We start from the raw sequence: 25,985 nt of genomic DNA, 5'->3' as shown, positions 1-25,985 counted from the left end.
GGACACCCTGGCAGCTCTGTGCAGCTCCTTCGCCACCAAACATGACAATAAAAACCTGTGCAATACAATACGCAATAATAGTTTTTCTGTCTGTAAATATAATATTTCAGTTATTGTTGTTTTTCTACTGTTTCTTATTGCTTATTTTTTATTTTTATCTTGTGTGCACTTTACTCTCTGCTGCTGTGAGCCTGCACAGTCCCCGCTGGGACTAGTAAAGGATTCTCTTCTCCTGCTCCTCTTCTTCGTGTGTCCTGTCTCTTTAAATGTTTGAACAGCAGCCCTCTCCGGTGACGTCAGAGTGACGTGTAGAGGAGAAGATGGCGGCTGTGTTGGAGCGCAGCTTCATGGAGATCTGCGGGTTTGAGAGAGAAACTCTGCACAAGTTCCGCGATGTGACGGTGACCCTCCCCGGTAACGTCCTCCTCCTCCCGACTAGCCCACAGCTAACCCCGCTACCTCCTCCTCCTCCCGACTAGCCCACAGCTAACCCGTCTGTTCCCACGCTGTCCGGTTAGCACTCACATGCTAACAACAGCTAGCACCGCTAACACGCTGCTGGCTAGTTACCGTCTATGCTAGTCTATGCTAGCTACCGTCTATGCTAGTCTATGCTAGCTACTGGTGTATGCTAGTCTATGCTAGCTACCGGTGTATGCTAGTCTATGCTAGCTACCGTCTATGCTAGTCTATGTTAGCTACCGTCTATGATAGTCTATGCTAGTGTATGCTAGTCTATGCTAGTCTATGCTAGTTACCGTCTATGCTAGCTACCGGTGTATGCTAGTCTATGCTAGTTACCGTCTATGCTAGTCTATGCTAGTTACCGTCTATGCTAGCTACCGGTCTATGCTAGCTACCGGTCTATGCTAGCCTATGCTAGCTACCGGTCTATGCTAGTCTAGACCGGACTAGCATAGACCGGTAGTCTATGCTAGCTACCGGTCTATGCTAGCTACCGGTCTATGCTAGTCTAGACCGGACTAGCATAGACCGGTAGTCTATGCTAGCTACCGGTCTATGCTAGCTACCGGTCTATGCTAGCTAACGTAGCAGTCTATGCTAGCTACTGGTCTATGCTAGTCTATGATAGTCTATGCTAGCTAACGTAGCGGTGTATGCTAGTCTATGCTAGCTACCGTCTATGCTAGCTAACGTAGAGGTGTATGCTAGTCTATGCTAGCTAACGTAGCGGTGTATGCTAGTCTATGCTAGCTACCGGTCTATGATAGTCTATGCTAGCTAATGTAGCGGTCTATGCTAGCTAATGTAGCGGTGTATGCTAGTCTATGCTAGCTAACGTAGAGGTTTATGCTAGTCTATGCTAGCTAACGTAGCGGTGTATGCTAGTCTATGCTAGCTACCGGTCTATGATAGTCTATGCTAGCTAATGTAGCGGTCTATGCTAGCTAATGTAGCGGTGTATGCTAGTCTATGCTAACTAACGTAGAGGTGTATGCTAGTCTATGCTAGCTAACGTAGCGGTGTATGCTAGTCTATGCTAGCTACCGGTCTATGATAGTCTATGCTAGCTAATGTAGCGGTCTATGCTAGCTAATGTAGCGGTGTATGCTAGTCTATGCAAGTCTATGCTAGCTAACGTAGCGGTGTATGCTAGTCTATGCTAGCTACCGGTCTATGCTAGCTAATGTAGCGGTCTATGCTAGCTAATGTAGCGGTGTATGCTAGTCTATGCAAGTCTATGCTAGCTAACGTAGTGTGCCTCCCAGACACACCTCGTGCCCTACACACACCTCCTGTACACACACCTCCTACACACACACACCTCCTGTACACACCTCCTACACACATACCTCCTACACACCTCCTACACACCTCCTACACACACACCTACACACACACACACACCTCCTACACACATCCTACACACCTCCTACACACACACCTCCTACACACACACACCTCCTACACACCTCCTACACACACCTCCTACACACCTCCTGTACACACTCCTCCTACACACACACACCTCCTGTACACACCTCCTGTACACACATCCTACACACACCTCCCACACACACCTCCCACACACACCTCCTACACACACCTCCTACACACACCTCCTGTACACACACCTCCCACACACACCTCCTACACACACCTCCTGTACACACCTCCCACACACACCTCCTACACACCTCCCACACACACCTCCTACACACCTCCTGTACACACACCTCCTGCACACACCTCCCACACACACCTCCTACACACCTCCCACACACACCTCCTACACACCTCCCACACACACACCTCCCACACACACCTCCTGTACACACACCTCCTGTACACACACCTCCTGTACACACACCTCCTGTACACACACCTCCTGCACACACCTCCTGTACACACACTCCTGTACACACATCCTCCCACACACACCTCCTACACACACCTATACACCTCCCACACACACCTCCTACACACACCTCCTACACACCTCCTGTACACACACCTCCTGCACACACCTCCTGTACACACATCCTACACACCTCCAGACACTCCATTGGAGTACTTCAAGATGTCTGACGTTTAGTGTAGGAGAGGACTCCTGTTGCTGAATATGAAGCGTGTTCCAGAGGTATAATCATAGACTTATTTAAAGTGTTATTGAAGTTATTACTTCCTGTCTGCAGGTGTGAGTGCTCTTCCAGGTGGAGTGAAGTTTCCTGACAGTGCGGGAGCGTTCCATTATGAAGAGAGTGGGAAGCTGCTGTCCGTCACCAGTAACAGATTCATTCACTGGTGAGTGAAATGTCCCATGATCATCATAATCGTATCTAAAATCATAGATTTCTATTTAATCAAAGAGATTATCAAAAGCAGAAAGCGGTGGAATGAAAGCTGTAAAACACTGCCACCATTAATCTAATCAAGTATTTAAGTAAATTAAAAGCTTTAATGCAATAATAATAATAATACATTTTATTTATAAAGTGCTTTTCAGACATTTAAAATCATCATTAAGAGCTACACACTAAAAACTTTAAAAACAGCATTAGTCACGCATTAAAAGCAGTTTTGAAGAGGTGAGTTTTGATTTCTGATTTGAACATTGAAAGATTATTGCAGTCTCGATGTGTTTGGAGAGAGAGTTCCGGAGGGGGGTGGTGATGGAGCAGGTCGGTGAGGTAGGAGGGTGGTGGTGATGGAGCAGGTCGGTGAGGTAGGAGGGTGGTGATGGAGCAGGTCGGTGAGTTAGGAGGGTGGTGGTGATGGAGGGCTTTGTGAGGGAGGAGCAGGACTTTGTACTGGATCCGTTGTGGGACGGGGAGCCAGTGGAGGTTCTGGAGAACAGGTGATGTGGAGAACTTTTGATGTGGAGAACAGGGTGGAGAACAGGTGATGTGGAGAACAGGTGGAGAACAGGTGACGTGGAGAACAGGTGATGCGATCACAGGAGAGCAGACAAGCAGCAGAGTTCTGGAGGTTCTGGAGTTTATTTAGGACTTTGGTTGATGTGAAGGATACTGTTGCAGTAGTGGATTCTGGAGGTGATGGAGGTGATCAACATCATGGATCAGGGTTTCAGCAGCAGGTAGGGAGAGTGACGGGTGGAGACGGGTGATGTTTTTTAGATGGAAAAAGGCAGTTCTGGTGATTTGATTGACGTGGTGTTCAAAGGAGAGGTTGCTGTCAATCATGACTCCAGAGTTGGATTGAGAATAATAAGACAAACAAAGATTTAGACTTCAGGACGGTTCAGGATGTTTTTGAGCTGGTGTCACAGCTCTTAGAGAGAAAAGGGGCTAACATGAGAGGTGCCATTACATGTACCATTAACATGAAGACAGAATGATTACATGTACAGAATGTGTGTGTGTGTGTGTTATTACATGTACCATTAACACCAGGTGTGTGTGTGTGTCAGGTGTGTGTGTGTGTGTGTGTGTACAGGTGTACGTCAGGTGTGTGTGTACAGGTGACCGTGTGTGTGTGTGTACAGGTGTACGTCAGGTGACCGTGTGTGTGTACAGGTGTACGTCAGGTGACCGTGTGTGTGTGTACAGGTGTACCTCAGGTGACCGTGTGTGTGTGTGTGTACAGGTGTACCTCAGGTGACCGTGTCCAGCTGGTGGAACAGTCTCTGGACACCAACCTGCTGAACAATGCGGTCAGACTGCAGCTGTCTCACTGCAGCGTTCTTCCTGGAGGAGTCCACGTCCACGAGACGCTCAACAGTGTCGTCATCCTGGTGTCCACCAACCAGAGCGTCCACAGGCTGGTGCTGCCCCACCCCACACGCATGTACCGCAGTGTGAGTGCACACACACACACACACACACACACACACACACACACACACACACACACACTTGATTTAACCTTAACAACCTCTATGGACAAACATTTGATGCATCACTACTTAGTTTCATGTGTTGTTGGAATCATCAGAGACATGTTGAACACTTAATCAGACCATCTGGTTCAATGTATCTGGAACACTGAGGCTCCCTCATGTGGCTCATAGGTGAACTGCAGGTGGACGCGCTCAATAGAAGACTATGGAAGACCTGATCCCCCAGCCGGTCCTGAGCCAGTCTTTGAGACTGGCCGCTCACTTATGTCTCATTGGTTGTTGGAGCCATCGTTGGCTTGATCCCATTCTATCAGATTTTTTTTACCACTTGAGATTTGATAAACCATCAAAAACTCCTCCACAATCCCACATTTAGACAAAAAAAGACATCGAGGAACAAATAATAGAAACATCCATGCTGTGATTTTGACTTCTATTTCTACTTCAATGACTTGCATTTTTGGGCGATTGGATGGCGAGCTGAGAAACTGCCTTCCTGTCTAAATACCTAGTAGTGATGTCCCCATATGGAAACACATCCAACATGCTATCACATTGTGTTGGCCGGCAAACAAACATGAACACTTATTACATGAACCTCTATGACTGGAGGAGGAACAGCTGAATACTGAGGCACGGAGCGAGAGAAGAGAGGGAAGCCAGCGCTAACTGCTAAGCTAAAGAACGGTAGCAAAAGTGATTAGCTTGTAAACAACTGTTGGAACGATAAGACAACATAAAGTGGATTCTGTGAGAGCAGCTGAGGGATAGCACCACTGACTAGTGTTAAGTATCAGGACATGTGTCCCTGTCTGCTCACATCTCTGTCCTCCACAGGAGCTGGTGACGGAGCTCCACATGCAGTCCATCTTCACTGATGTGGGGAAGCTCAGTCTGCAGGACCCGGCTCACAGTGTCCTCATCCCCAGCTCAGTGGGAAACACGGGGAGTCCCAGCACCTCCAGCGCCTGGCTCAGTCAGTCCGGAGAGGCTCACTACGCCCTGGCTTCACCTGCTGGAGGCATCATGGTGGTCTCTCTGCCACCCCACGACACACAAGGTAAAGACATGGTCTCATGTGGTCCCCACATGGTCACTCAGACAGGTTCACATGGTCTCATGTGGTCCCCAGATTAACAATAAACTGGACTGGACACACAACACTGACACCCTCTACAGGAAAGGACAGAGCAGACTGTTTTTCCTGAGAAGACTGAGGTCCTTCAATGTGTGCAATAAACTGCTCAAGGCATTCTACCAGTCTGTGGTAGCCAGCGTCCTCTTCTTCTCTTCTTCTACCAGTCTATGGTAGCCAGCGCCCTCTTCTTCTCTTCTTCTACCAGTCTGTGGTAGCCAGCGCCCTCTTCTTCTCTTCTTCTACCAGTCTGTGGTAGCCAGCGCCCTCTTCTTCTACCAGTCTATGGTAGCCTTCGCCCAGTCTCTTCTTCTACCAGTCTATGGTAGCCAGCGCCCTCTTCTTCTACCAGTCTATGGTAGCCAGCGCCCTCTTCTTCTACCAGTCTATGGTAGCCAGCTGTGGTAGCCCGCTCTTCTTCTCTTCTTCTACCAGTCTATGGTAGCCAGCGCCCTTCTTCTCTCCTCTTCTACCAGTCTGTGGTAACCAGTGCCCTTCTTCTCTCTTCTACCAGTCAGTGGTAACCAGTGCCCTCTTCTTCTACCAGTCTGTGGTAGCCAGTGCCCTCTTCTTCTTCTACCAGTCTGTGGTAACCAGTGCCCTCTTCTTCTCTTCTTCTACCAGTCTGTGGTAACCAGTGCCCTCTTCTTCTCTTCTTCTACCAGTCTGTGGTAGCCAGCGCCCTCTTCCCTCTTCTTTGCTGTGGTGTGCTGGGGTGGTGGCATCAGGACTGGAGATGCCAACAAGCTGGTGAGGAGAGCCAGCTCTGTGGTGGTCTGGAGCTGGACAGTCTGGAGTCAGTGGGTGAGAGGAGGATGAAGGTCACACTCGGAGCCATCCTGGACAATCCCTCTCACCCTCTCCATGAGGAACTGTGGCAGCTGGGCAGCTCTTTCAGCCATCGGCTGATTCTACCAAAGAGCAGGACGGAGCTTCAGACGCTCATTTGTGCCCACTGCCATCAGACTGTACAACAACAGCAGAGACCACAGTCTGTCACCATGCTGATATATCTATATATATATATATATATAGATATATATTTATATATATAGATATATCTATATATATATATATATATATATATATCTATATATATAGATCTATAGACCACAGTCTGTCACCATGCTGACCAGCCCCCCCCATGTGGATATACTGTACATTTTTATTTTTATTGTATAATATGTTGTATTTATTATCTGTTTCTATGTAGTTGAGCTGCTGCAACACCCGAATTTCCCCCATGGGGATCATTAAAGGAATATAATAATAATAATACATCAGACAGGTTCACGTGGTCTCATGTGGTCCCCACAGGGCCATCAGACCGGTTAACGCGGTCTCACATGGTCCCCACAGGGCCATCAGACCGGTTAACGCGGTCTCACATGGTCCCCACAGGGCCATCAGACCGGTTAACGTGGTCTCACATGGTCCCCACAGGGCCATCTCACAGACCGGGCCATCAGACCGGCGGGTCTCACATGGTCCCCACAGGGCCATCAGACCGGTTAACGCGGTCTCACATGGTCCCCACAGGGCCATCAGACCGGTTAACGTGGTCTCACATGGTCCCCACAGGGCCATCAGACCGGTTAACGCGGTCTCACATGGTCCCCACAGGGCCATCAGACCGGTTAACGTGGTCTCACATGGTCCCCACAGGGCCATCAGACCGGTTAACGCGGTCTCACATGGTCCCCACAGGGCCATCAGACCGGTTAACGTGGTCTCACATGGTCCCCACAGGGCCATCAGACCGGTTAATGTGGTCTCACATGGTCTCACATGGTCCCCACAGGGCCATCAGACCGGTTAATGTGGTCTCACATGGTCCCCACAGGGCCATCAGACCGGTTAATGTGGTCTCACATGGTCCCCACAGGGCCATCAGACCGGTTAATGTGGTCTCACATGGTCCCCACAGGGCCATCAGACCGGTTAACGCGGTCTCACATGGTCCCCACAGGGCCATCAGACCGGTTAACGTGGTCTCACATGGTCCCCACAGGGCCATCAGACCGGTTAACGTGGTCTCACATGGTCCCCACAGGGCCATCAGACCGGTTAACGTGGTCTCACATGGTCCCCACAGGGCCATCAGACCGGTTAATGCGGTCTCAGACATGGTCTCACATGGCCCACAGGGCCATCAGACCGGTTAATGTGGTCTCACATGGTCCCCACAGGGCCATCAGACCGGTTAATGTGGTCTCACATGGTCTCACATGGTCCCCACAGGGCCATCAGACCGGTTAATGTGGTCTCACATGGTCCCCACAGGGCCATCAGGGTGGAGACCTTCATAGTTATACTATAGTCAATACTATTAGACCGGTTAATGTGGTCTCACATGGTCCCCACAGGGCCATCAGACCGGTTAATGTGGTCTCACATGGTCCCCACAGGGCCATCAGACCGGTTAACGCGGTCTCACATGGTCCCCACAGGGCCATCAGACCGGTTAACGTGGTCTCACATGGTCCCCACAGGGCCATCAGACCGGTTAACGTCTCACATGGTCCCCACAGGTCAGACCGGTTCAATGACAAACTCACATGAACTCAGACATGACCGTCCCCACAGGGCCATCAGACCGGTTAATGTGGTCTCACATGGTCCCCACAGGGCCATCAGACCGGTTAACGTGGTCTCACATGGTCCCCACAGGGCCATCAGACCGGTTAATGTGGTCTCACATGGTCCCCATGATCGGTTAACGTGTCTCACATGGGCCATCAGATCGGTTAACTTGGTCTCTTGTGGTCGTTGCAGGCAGCGTGTCGGTGGTGGAGCTGAAGAGGAGCTCCATGATGCAGAGGTTGTCGGGCTGGATGCCCTCGTCGATCCGTGGGGAGCAGAGTCCGGCTGACTTGGCCCTCAGTTTGGCCGTCAGAGAGCTGGAGGAAGACTCCTTCATCTTCGCTCTCTGTCAGGACCACAAGCTGCGGATGTGGTCCTTCAGGGTGAGACCTTCATAGACTTATACTATAGTCCAATACTCTCTACCATATTATTATTAATATTGTTATTATTAATATTGTTATTATTAATATTGTTATAATAGTAATTATTATTAATATTGTTATGAGCCTCATTGGAGGAACCATAGAAACTAAAACAGATGAAACAATCCAGTGAAGATCTACATGATGATTTCAATAAACTCATAATGAAGATGATGGATCTGATTTAACATGAGGTCATCAGAAAGCTGTTGGACCCTAAATCTAAGAACAAATAATGTCAATTTATTCATCTGATCAAAGAAAACTTCATTTAGTCACATGTCTTCAGACAAACTGTTTGAACTTCAGAGTTGTGCAGCAATGAGTCCGTATGAAGACGTTGTTTATGTGTGATGATTCTCTGGATGAATCAAATACTTCCTCCTGCTGCAGTCTGTCATTTGAGTAGCTTACAAGTACCTCCAGATGTTCTCCAGGGCTTCTCCACTTCCAGTACATACAGGTAGTAGTGTACAGGATGAAGTACTACGTCAGTAAAAGTACTCGTTGTCCCCTCAGGAGCAGTCGTGTCTGCTGGAGGCGGACATGTTGGACTACATGCCGTCCTGCAGAGGCCTGAAGCGTCTGTCGGGTCAGGGCCACCGTCTGAGGCTGTCCTCGTCCCCCTCCGGACTCTGTCTGTGCGTCTACCTGGCCGTCCCTCAGAGAGGACAGTTCACCGTCCTGCAGCTGGCCGCCACCGACAACAGCCGCTACAGCCTCGACCACGTCTCCTCTCTGTTCACCACGCAGGTGAGCTGTGATGTCATTTCCTCTGTCGTCTCCAACGGGCCTCAGAACCTGAGAACTGGACTGAAGCAGTAGTGAACGTCTCCTTGTGTCCGTCAGAGTTTAGAACCACGTCCTGGGTCACTATGTGGACGCACACTACTGACCCCAGAGTCTGACTCTGACTCTGAAGCTGTTTATAACTACACAAGTATAAGTAAGAATCAACTTTCATGGTCATATATATATATACATATATATTATTATCCAGCGTAAACGTACACATCGCCACGGCAACACCGTTTCACAAAAACCCAAAAGCTTCCCAATTTATCAAAGTTATCATCTTGACATTCTGCTGACCTGATCTGAGATGGATCTGTTGAAATAAATTGTAGTTTAAACAAGTTCAAAAGTTTCCTAAAGTCCTCAAACCTGTTTTGTAAAATAAAAAGTGCGGAACAAAATCCAACATGTCGGCCCAACATGTCGGCGAGACCATTAAAGGGATCTGTTTCTGAAGGTGCATGAATCATGCCAACAGATGTCGTGGTCATCTGGATGTGTTTAGGGCTCGACCAATCACAGAAAGGAAGACACTAAACCCTCAGAAATACTGATCTCTGCAGGAACAATCCTCACACAGTGGTTTTCTTCTTTAAAGGGCCGGAGGACGTGGAGTACGTCTGTCTGTCATGTGATTTAATAAGTGATGTGTTTAAAAAGCTGTCTGTCAACAGGAGACTCTGGTGGACTTCTCTCTGACCCCCACAGACATCTGGGCCGTCTGGGTGGACGACTCCAACACCACTGTGGTCAAATACATCAACTTTGCCCAGTAAGTCACATGACTGATCTCCAGTAGGTCAATCTGAGCTGATGATTAGGACTTCAGACCCCTGTAATAAGTAAACCTGATCCAGTCCTAACTATAGACCTGATCCAGTCCTAACTATAGACCTGAACCAGTCCTAACTATAAACCTGAACCAGTCCTAACTATAGACCTGAACCAGTCCTAACTATAGACCTGAACCAGTCCTAACTATAGACCTGAACCAGTCCTAACTATAGACCTGAACCAGTCCTAACTATAGACCTGAACCAGTCCTAACTATAGACCTGAACCAGTCCTAACTATAGACCTGATCCAGTCCTAACTATAGACCTGAACCAGTCCTAACTATAAACCTGAACCAGTCCTAACTATAGACCTGAACCAGTCCTAACTATAGACCTGAACCAGTCCTAACTATAGACCTGAACCAGTCCTAACTATAAACCTGAACCAGTCCTAACTATAAACCTGAACCAGTCCTAACTATAGACCTGAACCAGTCCTAACTATAGACCTGAACCAGCACTAACTGTAAAAGTTATGAAAGATAAATCATTATTGTCATTAAACAGTTTATCTGTGGAAAGATGTAGTTGATTATTGTTATCTTCAGTGAGAATCTGCTGGTTTCGTGGTATGTCCATTTTGTATTTTATGTAGGTTAATGGATTATTCATCAGTCAGGAGAACATAGAATGTGGGAAAAAAAGAATTATTGTCATGTATTTTCTAAAGACTTTAGAATAATTACAGTGGGGCAAAAAAGTATTTAGTCAGCCACCAATTGTGCAAGTTCTCCCACTTAAAAAGATGAGAGACGCCTGTAATTTTCATCATAGGTACACTTCAACTATGAGAGACAGAATGGGGGGAAAGAATCCAGGAAATGACATTGTAGGATTTATAATGAATTAATTGGTAAATTCCTCGGTAAAATAAGTATTTGGTCACCTACAAACAAGCAAGAGTTCTGGCTCTCACAGACCTGTAACTTCTTCTTTAAGAGGCTCCTCTGTCCTCCACTCGTTACCTGTATTAATGGCACCTGTTTGAACTTGTTATCAGTGTAAAAGACACCTGTCCACAACCTCAAACAGTCACACTCCAAACTCCACTATGGCCAAGACCAAAGAGCTGTCAAAGGACACCAGAAACAAAATTGTAGACCTGCACCAGGCTGGGAAGACTGAATCTGCAATAGGTAAGCAGCTTGGTGTGAAGAAATCAACTGTGGGAGCAATTATTTTTAAAAACCCCCAAAAACTTCCAACACCCGACACATGTCATCTCTTAGACACAAGTTCTTCTAGGTCTGGTTCTCTTTCTTTATCCTCCATCACCGTTGACATGTTGAGAGCGGCATAGAATCAATCCCTCAATCATAGTTATGCTTGAACTTTAGCATCTTGAATGTTAAAATAAGTCTCTTGGTCTCGTGGTTTTCCTGCAGCACTTCGTTGACAGAGGCACCTCCTCCTTTGATATTGATTTTTGTGTGTTTTCAGTAACACAGCAGGTCAGTGGAACCAGGTGTTTGTTCAGCCTCCACCTGAAGAAGAAGTCCATATCGGAGTGGACCAGGACCCCAGAGTAAGACCAGTTGGACTGTGACCCCTGACCAGCTCATTGGGCACATAGAGAGTAATCAATACAATGATTTGATACAGCTGAATTTAGACCTGGAACAATTCATCTAGTGCATTGACAGAACATTTTTCAGCGACTAAATTGAGATGAAATTAGTTTTTCTTTCTTTTCTCATATTTAATTTCAAAATTAATATTTTTGTGTTAAGCGAAGATTGTATTCCTACTTTTTTAACGATTAAATGATAAATTGGCAACAAAGTTGGTGCTTTAGTTGGATGAATGATAACAGTACAGTTGGATGTGAGAAAAGTATGGACCCACAGTCAAACCAAATCATAATAGTTACTGTTTTCACCAGGAGACGACCTGTTTAACTCAATAAAACATTTAGGATACCATGATAGTATACTAATCCTCAGAGGAGAAATAAGTAAAAAAAATAAGTACATTATATAAAAAGAATACAAAAGAAAAAAAGTAGAAACTATACAAAATAATTTCAAGTTAAAATGACACGGCATCAGTAAAACCACACACAGTTATCACCACGAGAGTTGTCAACATTCTCCACCAGGATTCATTCAGTTTCATATTCTTATTCTTATTCTGCATTTTCTTTTTTCTTCTTTAAGAAGTTGAAAGTAATTAAACAAGCAAGAATTTTAATAAACAAGTAAAGGAAATATAATATAGTAGAAGATAATGATGCAATTTAAAAGGAAAAAATATCAAGAATAAAATAAGTTTTTAAAATCCAATTTTAAATGAAGTCAAATTATTGAAATGAGGAAAACTAAAAAGTGTATCTTGTTGATGATGTGTGTTGTCACAGTGACTGAGTGGATTGTTTAACATTCATCATGTCTGGTTACTTACTCTATGTGTTGTGTGTTAACAGGAGACCTACCTGGATGTTCTCTTCTCTCCTCTACACTTCACAGCTTCAGCCATAGTTAAAGCTCTACAGGTGAGAAACTACCTTCTGTAGTTAAAGCTCTACAGGTCCTAGTTAAAGCTCTACAGGTCCTAGTTGTGCTGATATAGTTCAGTCCTTGTTTTAGTGAAAGACGCTGCACAGACTTTGAAGTTCATCCAGTTAAGACGACCTCAGTCTTAGAGTTCTTAGTTTATTGATGACGAGTGTTTTGTGTGTTTCAGATCTATCGCAGAGGCTCAGAGAGGATCATTGATCCGTCCTGGGACAGTCTGAAGAAAGAGGTGACGGTGGCTGTGGAGAGTGAGGTACTGTACTGTTTATAACTGTAAACATGTACATATTTATATTTGTATGTTTATATATGTGTATGTATGTATTTGTGTCTCTCTCTCTCTCTCTCTCTCTGTGTGTGTGTGTGTGTGTGTGTGTGTGTGTGTGTGTGTGTGTGTGTGTGTGTGTGTGTGTGTGTGTGTGTGTGTGTGTGTGTGTGTGTGTGTGTGTGTGTGTGTGTGTGTGTGTGTGTGTGTGTGTGTGTGGGTCCAATAAAATGTAGCAAGTTTAGTTTGATGTGTTCATTAGTTTATGTTGGCTTATTAGAGGCAGCTTCTGACAATATTGTTTACACTTTATTTATTTAATATATATATAGATATATGACACACATGTACGTTTGAAATGGAAAACTAATTTAAACATGGCCTGTCTTTCTTCTTCCTGTCTCTCCTCCTCCTGCAGCTGCAGAGCAGTGTGACAGAGTTTGAGTTCTCTCAGGAGGAGTACCGTCAGCTGCAGGTGGAGTTCTGGTCCAAGTTCTACGCCTGCTGTCTTCAGTACCAGGAGGTCCAGTCTCTTCCTCTGGGACTCACTGTGAGCCAGAACACGGGGCTTGTTCTTCTGCTGAAGAAGGTGATCCACGTTATTGAGCCTATTGATCAGGGGGATCTGGGTCTATGGATCAGGGGGATCTGGGTCTGCCTCTGACCTTCTGGTTGTGTTTCAGGGTTTTGTGTCGTTCCTCCTGCCCTGTTTCGCTGTGGATCATCTCTACTTGTCTTATGATGAGTACCTGTTCTCAGAGGAGGAGACGCCCATCACTGACGGTATGTTTGATCATATTCATCACTCTGTAGTGATCAATATCTTCTGTGTGTGTGTGTGTGTTTGTGTTTGTTTTGACGTGATCTCCATGTGGACCCCCTCAGACCAGGACCTTGGTCGGGACCTGCTGCAGCTGGTTCAGTGTCTGCGTCTGGTGAGCGATGCGGTTTCTGGAGAGATGGCCTATGAGATGGAGAAGGCTCTGGAGCACCTTCAGTCTCCTGAGAGAGCAGCAGAACTCATCCTGGAGGACATGCTGTCCAATGACAAGTCAGTGCTCCCAATACACGATCAATACAGTATTCAATAAGATCACTACGGTAATCAATAATACAATACGGTAATCAATAGATCAATACGGAGATCAATACGGTAAACAATAAGATCAATAATACGATAGAGTAATCAATACAATAGAGTAATCAATAAAACAATATAGTAATCAATAAAACAATATAGTAATCAATAAAACAATATAGTAATCAATAAGATCAATACAGTAATCAATGAGATCAATACAGTAATCAATAATACAATAGAGTAATCAATAAGATCAATGGAGTAATCAATAATACAATACCGTAATCAATAATACAATACCGTAATCAATAAGGTCTCAGGAGGTGTTCTTTAAAGATGCCGTTGTTTCTGCAGTGACAACGTGATCGAGGACGTCCAGAACAAACTGCAGGACATCAGGAACCCGACGGCCGCAATGATGGTTCTGTTGAGGGAGATGGACCTGGAGACGGACTCAGACGTGGGGGGGGAAGGACCCCTCAGACCTGGTGGGACACCTTACATCCACACCCCAGAAGTCCTCAGACTCTGATTCAGATGTTTAGACTCATGTGGACTCTGGTTCAGATGTTTAGACTCATGTGGACTCTGGTTCAGATGTTTAGACTCATGCGGACTCTGGTTCAGATGTTTAGACTCATGTGGACTCTGGTTCAGATGTTTAGACCCATGTGGACTCCTGGTTCAGATGTTTAGACTCATGTGGACTCCTGGTTCAGATGTTTAGACCCATGTGGACTCTGGTTCAGATGTTTAGACTCATGTGGATTCCTGGTTCAGATGTTTAAACCCATGTGGACTCCTGGTTCAGATGTTTAGACTCATGTGGACTCCTGGTTCAGATGTTTAAACCCATGTGGACTCCTGGTTCAGATGTTTAGACTCATGTGGACTCCTGGTTCAGATGTTTAGACCCATGTGGACTCCTGGTTCAGATGTTTAGACTCATGTGGACTCCCGGTTCAGATGTTTAGACTCATGTGGACTCCCGGTTCAGATGTTTAGACTCATGTGGACTCTGGTGGGCCTCCTGATGTGAGTTGTCCCTGCTCTCTGTCTTGCAGGTCTGAACCTGAGGCTCAGCCTGTCTCAGCTGTTGGGCAGCAGCTCAGCGGTCTCTGTGGTCTGTCAGGCAGTCTGTCACATGACCATGACCAGGACCCTGTTCTGTAGAGACCTGCTGATCCTGCAGAAGCTCTACCTGCGCTTTGGAGACAACGTACGCGTGCGCACACACACACACACACACACACACACACACACACACACACACACACACACACACACACACACACACACACACACACACACACACTGTCCGTCTGTCTGTCCGTCCCTCACACACTGTCTGTCTCTCCCTCCCTCACACTGTCTGTCTCTCCCTCCCTCACACTGTCTGTCTCTCCCTCCCTCACACTGTCTGTCTCTCCCTCCCTCACACACTGTCTGTCTCTCCCTCCCTCACACTGTCTGTCTCCCTCCCTCACACTGTCTGTCTCTCCCTCCCTCACACTGTCTGTCTGTCTCTCCCTCCCTCACACACTGTCTGTCTCTCCCTCCCTCACACTGTCTGTCTGTCTCCCTCCCTCACACTGTCTGTCTCTCCCTCCCTCACACTGTCTGTCTGTCTCCCCTCCCTCACACTGTCTGTCTCTCCCTCCCTCACACTGTCTGTCTCTCCCTCCCTCACACTGTCTGTCTCTCCCTCCCTCACACTGTCTGTCTCTCCCTCCCTCACACTGTCTGTCTCTCCCTCCCTCACACTGTCTGTCTGTCTCTCCCTCCCTCACACTGTCTGTCTCTCCCTCCCTCACACTGTCTGTCTCTCCCTCCCTCACACTGTCTGTCTCCCTCCACACTCCCTCTCACACTGTCTGTCTCTCCCTCCCTCACACTGTCTGTCTCTCCCCCTCCCACTGTCTGTCTCTCTCCCCCTCACACTGTCTGTCTCTCCCTCCCTCACACTGTCTGTCTCTCCCTCCCTCACACTGTCTGTCTCTCCCTCCCTCACTGTCTGTCTCTCCCTCCCTCACACTGTCTGTCTGTCTCCCTCCACTCCCTCACACTGTCTGTCTCTCCCTCACACTGTCTGTCTCTCCCTCACACACTGTCTGTCTCTCCCTCCCTCACACTGTCTGTCTCTCCCTCCCTCACACTGTCTGTCTGTCTCTCCCCCTCACACTGTCTCTCCCTCCCTCACACTGTCTGTCTCCCTCCCTCACACTGTCTGTCTCTCCCCCTCACACTGTCTGTCCTGTCTCTCCCTCACACTGTCTGTCTCTCCCTCCCTCCACTGTCTGTCTCTCCCTCCCACACTGTCTGTCTGTCTCTCCCTCCCTCACACTGTCTGTCTCTCCCCTCCCTCACACTGTCTGTCTCCCTCCCTCACACACTGTCTGTCTCTCCCTCCCACACTGTCTGTCTCTCCCTCCCTCACACTGTCTGTCTCTCCCTCCCTCACACTGTCTGTCTCTCCCTCCCTCCTGTCTCTCCCTCCACTGTCACACTGTCTGTCTCTCCCTCCCTCACACTGTCTGTCTCTCCCTCCCTCACACTGTCTGTCTCTCCCTCCCTCACACTGTCTGTCTCTCCCTCCCTCACACTGTCTGTCTCTCCCTCCCTCACACTGTCTGTCTCTCCCACACTGTCTGTCTCTCCCTCCCTCACACTCTGTCTCTCCCTCACACACTGTCTGTCTCTCCCTCCCTCACACTGTCTGTCTCTCCCTCACACTGTCTGTCTCTCCCTCCCTCACACTGTCTGTCTCTCCCTCACACTGTCTGTCTCTCCCTCCCTCACACTGTCTGTCTGTCTCTCCCTCCCTCACACTGTCTGTCTCTCCCTCACACTGTCTGTCTCTCCCTCACACTGTCTGTCTCTCCCTCACACTGTCTGTCTCTCCCTCCCTCACACTGTCTGTCTCTCCCTCCCTCACACTGTCTGTCTCTCCCTCACACTGTCTGTCTCTCCCTCACACACTGTCTGTCTCTCCCTCCCTCACACTGTCTGTCTCTCCCTCCCTCACACTGTCTGTCTCTCCCTCCCTCACACTGTCTGTCTCTCCCTCCCTCACACTGTCTGTCTCTCCCTCCCTCACACTGTCTGTCTCTCCCTCCCTCACACTGTCTGTCCCTCCCTCCCTCACACTGTCTGTCCCTCCCTCACACACTGTCTGTCTCTCCCTCCCTCACACGAGGTGAAGGTGTGTGTTCATAATGAAGCGTAGTCGTGTGGACATTAATCCGTTTATTCCTTTGATTCTCTTTGTTGTTCTTTTTTAATTTAAAGGTAAGATGAGCACATATTCTACTGACGACCGGTCAGTCTGATCTGATCCTCGGTCTGATTCCAACGTGCGTCTGTGTGTCTGTGTCTCAGGTGTTTCTTGGGGGGGGGGCTCAGATGCTGCAGCTCCAGCAGGACCTGATCCCTCGGAGCTCCAACCTCCTCTCCTCCTATTACCTCCTCAAACGCATCAGTCAGAGCATGGCCTCCTCTGTCCCCATCGACATCATGTGAGTACACACACGTACACCAGCATGTGTCGTCGGGGGGGTCGTAGGTCGGCCCCTTCTCAGTCTATTAGTCCACCAACCGGTCACTTTGGTCTCAACTTCAGTTCTTCAGTCCGTTCTCATGCTGGATGACTGTTTGTGGTAAAACTAGAGTTAAATGTTCTTTAGTAAGAAACTCACTTTTACAGAACTGTTTAAATCAGTCAACAAAGCGTATTTAACGTGTAGTCGTAGACAATATGACACACACACACACAGACAGATGTAGAAAGTGTTGTGACCTCTGACCTCTGACCCCTGCAGAGACGCTAACCTACAGCACCTCACAGTGTTGGAGCTGTCGGACACGCCGGCCTTCTCCACCAACAGATCAGGTCAGAGACACTGACCTCAGATCAGTTTCATCAGCTCTGAGTTCACTAACTTCTGATGGTCAGGTCGTTTTAATTACAGGTCGTTTTAATTATCATGGCAGGTACTATTCCTACCTCATATAGACACTTAACAGCATGTCTGGTACAATCATTAGTACCAGGGTGTCTGTATGAGGTAGTGATAGTACCACACATGATGTTAAGTGTCTATATGAGGTAGTGATAGCACCAGACATGATGTTCAGTGTGTATATGAGGTAATAACAGTACCAGACATGATGTTCAGTGTCTATATGAGGTAATAACAGTACCAGACATGATGTTCAGGGCTAGTATGAGGTAATAACAGTTCCTGACATGATGTTCAGTGTCTATATGAGGTAATAAAAGTACCAGACATGATGTTCAGGGCTAGTATGAGGTAATAACAGTTCCTGACATGATGTTCAGTGTGTATATGAGGTAATAACAGTACCAGACATGATGTTCAGGGCTAGTATGAGGTAATAACAGTGCCCTTCTCCCAGCAGTGATGAGTCCTCAGACGGTGGTGGAGCTCTTCTATCAGACTGGAGCCAGGAAGCTGATCATGTCTCAGATCTACTCCCAGCAGCAGGGTAACTCTCAGCTCCACTGGAGTCACATGATCTCCAACGTGGTCGTCCTGCTGGCTCAGTTGCTGTATCCTTTGTTTGATCCTTTGTTTGATCCTTTGTCCACCTGAGGACACATCAGAACTGTTATGTTGGTCATTTAGTCATTCTTGTGACTTCTGCAGTGGTTTGTTGTTGAATCTTAACTTGTGTCTCCCAGTTGGCCCAGTAACCCTGGTTTCCAGTTCCCAGAGTGTCTGATGGCCAACTGTCAGTACACACAGCTGCAGGTGGGTTTGACTGAGTTCATCCTCTTCATCATGGCTGACTCTTCTTCATCCTCGTCTCTTCATTGCAGTCTGAACTCTAGTCAACAACATTTATGTTTGAACGTTACTAAATCTGTCTATTGATCACCAAGTGATCGGCACACACACACACACACACACACACACACACACACACACACACACACACACACACACACACACAAACCGACATCAGCCTGGTACAGCTCTGTATTCTGTTATTTATGTTACGTTGTGTGTGTGTGTGTGTGTGTGTGTGTGTGTGTGTGTGTGTAGGAGTATGTGCGTCTGATTGGCCCCTGGTGTCAGGTGAACATCGGCTCCTGTCGCTTCATGCTGGGTCAGTGTTACCTGGCCAACGGGGAGGGACAGAAGGTGAGTCACAACAACTACACCTGTAGATTAAAGTGGGCCGACTGGAACCAGAACCTGGTGAAGCTGGTTTGTGGCTCCTTCCACTGACCTTTGACCCCTTAACCCCTGCTGTGGTCGTTGTTGCTCTTCAGGCTCTGCAGTGTTTCCAAGAGGCAGCGACGGAGGTGGAGAAGGAGGAGTTCCTGATGAAGCTGACGGGCACCGAGGAGGAGGAGGCTGCCTCCACCCCCAGATTACAGTACTACAACAAGGTACACATCGTTTGTGTGTGTTTACGTGTGTATATATATATGTGTGTATGTATATATGTGTATATATATATATATATATATACACACACACACACACACTATAAACTAAGAAATGATAAATCGGGTATCTTGTTTCACTCGGTGCCGTTTCAGCTGATTGTTGATGTTTGTGTGTTCAGGTGCTGCGTCTGTTGGAGGATGTGGGTCTACCTGAGCTGGTCATCCAGTTGGCCTCTCTGGCCATAACGGAGGCAGTCAGCGACGTCAACAGTCAGGTGACATTAAGCAGAACTGTGAACTATATCTTAAAAAAACATCTGTTTATATTCTAGCTTTTTAAATATACAAAATGGTGTCCCACAAGGGTCCATAACAGGTCCTCTTTTATTTAACATTCATATTAATAATCTCTGTCCATTAATACAATGTTTATGCAAATGACAGCATTAGGAACTGCAATCTGCTTTAGGTGTTGTTCAGGTGAATCTTCATGACACTTGAATTAAATGACCTTGAAACCTTGATCTGTTTGACGTCAAAGAAGACGGATGAGGATGTTTCAGATTGTTACTGTTAATAAGAAGGTGATTGGACGAGTCTTAAAAGGTTAAATACCTGAAGACAATCTGTGTTATGGAGTGTAAAGGCTCAGGTTAGGTTTCTACCTGAGAAACAAATGGGGATGTTTCATACATACAGACCAGTTTATCATTTAGCACACAGCTAGACAGACGGGTAACATTAAGCAGACAGACAGGTAATGACAGTGTGTCTGTCTTCAGGCGGCTCTGTGGACTCGGATCTTCAAACATCACCTGGATCTGGGACACAACAGTGAAGCTTATGAAGCGCTCACACAGAACCCAGACAGCAGCATGTATGTACTACTACACACTTTTGCGTGTGTGTGTGTGTGTGTGTGTGTGTGTGCGTGTGTGCGTGCGTGTGTGTGTGGAAATTGCACCTGAAGACCTAAACATGAAGAGCTTTTCAGAGCCAACATTAATAAAACAAACGTCCCTTTTTATAAAACACTTCTCAGGCAGCTGGATTGTCTCCGTCAGCTGGTGGTGGTTCTTTGTGAACGTTCTCAACTCCAGGATTTAGTCCAGTTCTCCTACGTCAACCTTCATGATGAGGTAAAGTCCTCACCTGACCTCTGACCTCTTTAATGATATAAATAAATCAATAGTTTGATTCACGTGTTCAACTGAAATAAAAAATAAAATCAACTCTCTGTTGAACCGTTGACTGTTGAACCGTTGACTGTTGAACCGTTGACTGTTGAACCGTTGACTGTGGAACCGTTGACTCGTTAGCTGTTGAACCGTTGACTGTTGAACCGTTGACTCGTTAGCTGTTGAACCGTTGACTGTTGAACCGTTGACTGTTGAACCGTTAGCTGTTGAACCGTTGACTCGTTAGCTGTTGAACCGTTGAACCGTTGACTGTTGAACCGTTGACTGTTGAACCGTTGACTGTTGACTGTTGAACCGTTGACTGTTGAACCGTTGACTGTTGAACCGTTGACTGTTGAACCGTTGACTGTTGAACCGTTGACTGTTGAACCGTTGACTGTTGAACCGTTGACTGTTGAACCGTTGACTCGTTAGCTGTTGAACCGTTGACTGTTGAACCGTTGACTCGTTAGCTGTTGAACCGTTGAACCGTTGACTGTTGAACCGTTGACTCGTTAGCTGTTGAACCGTTGACTGTTGAACCGTTGACTGTTAGCTGTTGAACCGTTGAACCGTTGACTGTTGAACCGTTGACTGTTGAACCGTTGACTGTTGAACCGTTGACTGTTGAACCGTTGACTGTTGAACCGTTGACTGTTGACTGTTGAACCGTTGACTGTTGAACCGTTGACTGTTGAACCGTTGACTGTTGAACCGTTGACTGTTGAACCGTTGACTCGTTAGCTGTTGAACTGTTGAACCGTTGACTGTTGAACCGTTGACTGTTGACTGTTGAATCGTTGACTGTTGAACCGTTGACTGTTGAACCGTTGACTGTTGAACCGTTGACTGGTGAACCGTTGACTGTTGAACCGTGGTGAACCGTTGACTGGTGAATCGTTAACAGGTGAATCGTTAACAGGTGGTCAGCATCATAGAGTCCCGGGCCAGAGGTTTGGATCTGCTGGCTCATAATTACTACGAGCTTCTTTACGCGTTCCACATCAACAGACACAACTACAGGAAAGGTGAAACTGAAACCAAACATTTATACATCTTTAACTTTCATAATGTTGAAATCTATTTCATCATAACAATGTATTAACAGACTTGTTGAATAACTGTGTGTGTGTGTGTGTGTGTGGTGCGTAGCGGGACCGTGATGTTTGAGTTCGGGATGCGTCTCGGTCGAGAGGTCCGGACGCTCCTCGGCCTTCAGAAGCAGGTGAACTGTTACCTGGCTGCTCTCAACTGTCTACGTCTCTCATCAGACCAGAGTACGCATGGATCGTCCAGCCGGCCCCCGGAGCTGTGGTATATATCGTTTCTGATATCGACTCTACTGTCGACTCTACTGTCGTCTCTACTGTCGTCTCTTTTGTCGTCTCTATTGTCGTCTCTACTGTCGTCTCTACTGTCGTCTCTACTGTCGTCTCTACTGTCGTCTCTTTTGTCGTCTCTTTTGTCTTCTCTTTTGTCGTCTCTATTGTCGTCTCTATTGTCGTCTCTTTTGTCTTCTCTTGTCGTCTCTATTGTCGTCTCTATTGTCGTCTCTACTGTCGTCTCTATTGTCTCTTTTGTCGTCTATTTTGTCTTCTCTTTTGTCGTCTATTTTGTCGTCTCTATTGTCGTCTCTACTGTCGTCTCTACTGTCGTCTCTATTGTCTCTTTTGTCGTCTATTTTGTCTTCTCTTTAGTCGTCTCTACTGTCGTCTCTACTGTCGTCTCTTTTGTCGTCTCTATTGTCGTCTCTATTGTCTCTTTTGTCGTCTATTTTGTCGTCTCTATTGTCGTCTCTACTGTCGTCTCTACTGTCGTCTCTACTGTCGTCTCTATTGTCTCTTTTGTCGTCTATTTTGTCGTCTCTTTTGTCGTCTCTATTGTCGTCCCGAACTGATAAGAGTTCTGCTGGAGAACCGATAAGAGAACCCACGTTACCATGCTTGTGTTTGTGTTTCAGTACGAACGTCCAGGAGCTTCTCCAAAGAGGAACTCTGACGGAGACTTTTCTTCTGAACCAGGTGACGTCAGCCGTCTCTCACAAACCTTTATAGACAAACATCAGTGTGGACAGACTCATTAACACAATGAGTCATTAACACAATGAGTAATATGAGTAATTGACACAATGAGTCATTAACATAATGAGTCATTCATCAGAACCTTTGTTTCCTCCTGAAGTCAAACGTCAGGTCGACATTCTGGAGCTCAAGGACCTGGAGAAAGAGTACATCCTGTCCCGCAGCCGCCTCACCCTCGCCCAGCACCACCCGCCGTCTGCTGCCATCGCTGGTATGCCAGAGCACCTTCTGCACCTTTAACAACTTATATATATATAGATAGATATATATCTCTATACAGTTCCAGTCAAAAGTTTGGACACACCTTCTCATTCAATGGTTTTTCTTTATTTTCTACATTGTAGATTAATATTGAAAACATCCAAACTATGAAGGAACACATATGGAATGATGTGGTAAACAAACAAATGCTCAACAAACCAGAATATGTTTTATATTTTAGACTCTTCAAAGTAGTTGAATGAGAAGGTTTGTCCAAACTTTTGACTGGTACTGTATATATTTATATATATTTATATATGAATGATAGTTTAATTATCAAACCTCCTGTCTGGTTTCAGGAGGGGCCTCCTCCGAGGAGACGGTGGCCCTGTTGGTCCAAACTGGACTCTTTGACTCGGCTCTGTCCGTCTGTCAAACCTTCAAACTGAACCTGACTTCAGTCTTCGAGGGTCTGACCTTCAAGTGGGTTTCTACTTTGTGACATCATCCCTTATTTACCACTGCAGCCCCCCCAATCAGTGTATGAATGCATGAATGATGACATGTAGCGTAAAGGAGCTTTGAATGGTACAAAGGCTAGAAAAGAGATAAACAGTCCATTTCATGTTAAATATGTAATGTAGTTTAATCATTACATATTTAACATTTAAGGTTTAAATATTTAAAATCTAACGTTTAAATATTAAATATGTAATTTGACTGAGGTAAAATTAGAGACAGTTTGTTCTGTGTTAACGGGGCGCTTAGCAGCAATCTAACAGCACCATAGATTACATTTAAATAACGACAGAAACACTAATTATCCTCTAATCAAACATTCATGACGGACCTCAAGGGCGCTACCCTTTATTTGTTTTTATTTGCACAATTGAAAATATAAACGCGTAACATAGTGTACACAGACGTAATGCTACAAGTCCTTCTGAATGCAACAACCACAGATTAAAAATACAAACAATAATACACATAATACATATAATACACATTGTAGCGGCATTCTTCTCTCTGTCTGGTGATCCACATTACCACTACTGTAACAGTCTGCGTATTTGCAATGAGCTTGACGCGAAATGATTCTTCAGAGGCAGTAACTCGGTCAAAAAACTGTCTTGCTCTGCAGACTGATTAACCTCATAGCTCCTGGCTATGACGTGGTCAGTAGCGTAACTAAAGGAGCATTTCAACATTTTTCGTTACTATATAACTGAACACATCTTATGAAGTCTAATATGGCTCTTACACACATAATACAATATATAATAAGGAAAGTAATTACAAAACAGGGTAAGATTGTCTTTTAAGCATCTTTTGAAACTTTTTATAGATGAACATCCCATAATTTGGTTCCCCTAAATGTTATCGAACACTGACCTCTACAGTAAATCTTTAGGAGGATGAAGATCTGAAGATGACGAGTTGCTTTAAAGAAGGTTTCCTTCACCTAAAAGAATCTCTAAACATTCTGAGACATGAAGAAGAAATGTGATGTTTGTTTGTTTGTGCTCAGGTGCATTAAGCTTCAGTTCGGGGGGGAGGAGTCTCAGAACGAGGCCTGGAGCTGGTTGGCTGTGAACCAGCTGTCTTCTGTCGTCAACACCAAAGAGTCCAGGTTTGGTTTCTGTTTCACATCTGAAGACTGAGACTTCAGAGGAACCAGCTTTACTCTCATGTGTTTTTTGTTTCTTCTTCTGTGGTCAGTGCGACAGACGAGGCGTGGCAGCTGCTGTCCTCTTACCTGGACAGGTATCCCTCTGCTAACGGACAGCACCACCGCTGTGTCATCAACAAGCTGCTGTCCCACGGCGTCCCTCTGCCTGATTGGCTGGTCAAGTCCTACAAGGTGAGGCTTCAGCCAATAGGGAGACTTTCCTACAGGAAGTGGACGCTGCGACATTCTGGTTATTTTCCCATGATGCAGCTGTGTCTTACAGGAAGTGGACGCTGCGTCATTCTGGTTATTTTCGGGTTATTTTCCCATGATGCAGCTGTGTTTCTTACACAGGAAGTGGACGCTGCGTCTCTGCTGCGTCTCTACCTGAACTTTGACCTCCTGGACGCTGCCGCCGAGCTGGTGTTGGAGTACGTGGACGCTCTGCTCGGGAGAGGACACCAGTACTTTGGAATAGAGGTAGAAATACTTTAGCTAGTACTGATGAATCAGTAAAAACTTGTAAAAAGCTGTCAGAGGAACTCATCTGTGTCTGGAACGTTTCAGAGGCCGCTGTCGGCGACGTCGTCCTCCGTCTGGCTGCCGTACACGTCCATCGATCAGCTGCTGCACACTCTGAACGAGACGCAGACCAACAGCAGCGTGAGTCATCGCCACTTCCTGTTGACGTTTGTTTGTTTGTTGGTGACCTTCTCAGTAAACAGATCCGTTCCTTCTGGTTTCAGATTTATAATAAAGTTCGAGACAAACTGGACGATTATCACAAACTGGTGGAGCAGACGACCAAACGGAGACTCGTCACTCGATGACTGCGACCAATCAGAGACTCTCAGCTGTAACAGGAAGCCTGATGTAAATAGTCAGATCAGCTGTTTGTTTAGTTTTTTATAATCAGTCTCTTTTGTACTTGTCATGTTTTTCCTTAATGAAATTAAAGTTTTCTTGCTTTTCATATCGTCTGTCATTAATTATTAACATCAACTGATTTCTGGATAAGAGTTGAAACGTGAAACTTCTGCTTAATGTTTGGAGAAAGCTGCAGGTCACACACACACACACACACACACACACACCTGACCTGTGTGTGTGTGTGTGCTTTAGATTCACAGCCTTCTCTTAGTTCCATTCAATGTGGTTTTAATAGCATGAAAGTTAAAAGGTTATATTGATAATAATATATCTAATTATCCTCGTCTCTTTTTTCAAAATGTTTATAATGAGCTCATTAAACTGACGGTTCGTTTATGACACACTGTACTCATAGTACAGTGTCATAAACAGTCATAAAACTTGAATACATAAGCTCAATAAACGGTATCATTCGCAGTAACAGTCAGTATGCTTTTAGAGCCTGTTTAAAGGCTAAAGCCCGGCCTAGCATACATCAAAATAAATCAATTCAACAGTTTCATAGAGGATACTACTGACAGTACAACGCAGTTACAGTGTGCATTGTATATTTCTT

The 25,985-nt window shown here is 46.1% G+C and overlaps 1 protein-coding gene across 1 annotated transcript; it reads left to right on the top strand.

Moving 5' to 3' along the window:
• The first annotated feature begins 281 nt into the window (after positions 1-281).
• Positions 282-25,472, top strand: LOC129116778 (nuclear pore complex protein Nup160-like). The gene is given in 35 exon segments (XM_054627492.1): positions 282-414; positions 2,658-2,766; positions 4,069-4,279; positions 5,159-5,381; positions 8,232-8,422; positions 8,984-9,217; positions 9,934-10,031; positions 11,536-11,620; positions 12,518-12,586; positions 12,778-12,861; positions 13,292-13,462; positions 13,557-13,656; positions 13,759-13,924; positions 14,309-14,442; positions 15,019-15,173; positions 17,333-17,469; positions 17,773-17,843; positions 18,374-18,524; positions 18,657-18,726; positions 19,021-19,119; positions 19,251-19,370; positions 19,550-19,645; positions 20,153-20,247; positions 20,413-20,509; positions 21,471-21,575; positions 21,699-21,809; positions 21,812-21,862; positions 22,509-22,569; positions 22,730-22,840; positions 23,190-23,313; positions 24,359-24,460; positions 24,550-24,691; positions 24,854-24,979; positions 25,067-25,162; positions 25,246-25,472. Coding segments are annotated over 35 exon segments (4,173 nt in total). The 5' UTR covers positions 282-320; the 3' UTR covers positions 25,330-25,472.
• The last annotated feature ends 513 nt before the right edge of the window (positions 25,473-25,985 follow it).

This window comes from Anoplopoma fimbria, unplaced genomic scaffold, assembly GCF_027596085.1.
Source record: "Anoplopoma fimbria isolate UVic2021 breed Golden Eagle Sablefish unplaced genomic scaffold, Afim_UVic_2022 Un_contig_8995_pilon_pilon, whole genome shotgun sequence".
Taxonomy (NCBI): Eukaryota; Metazoa; Chordata; class Actinopteri; order Perciformes; family Anoplopomatidae; genus Anoplopoma; species Anoplopoma fimbria.
The sequence above is the reverse complement of the archived record's forward strand: the minus strand, read 5'-3'. Positions and strand labels throughout refer to the sequence as shown.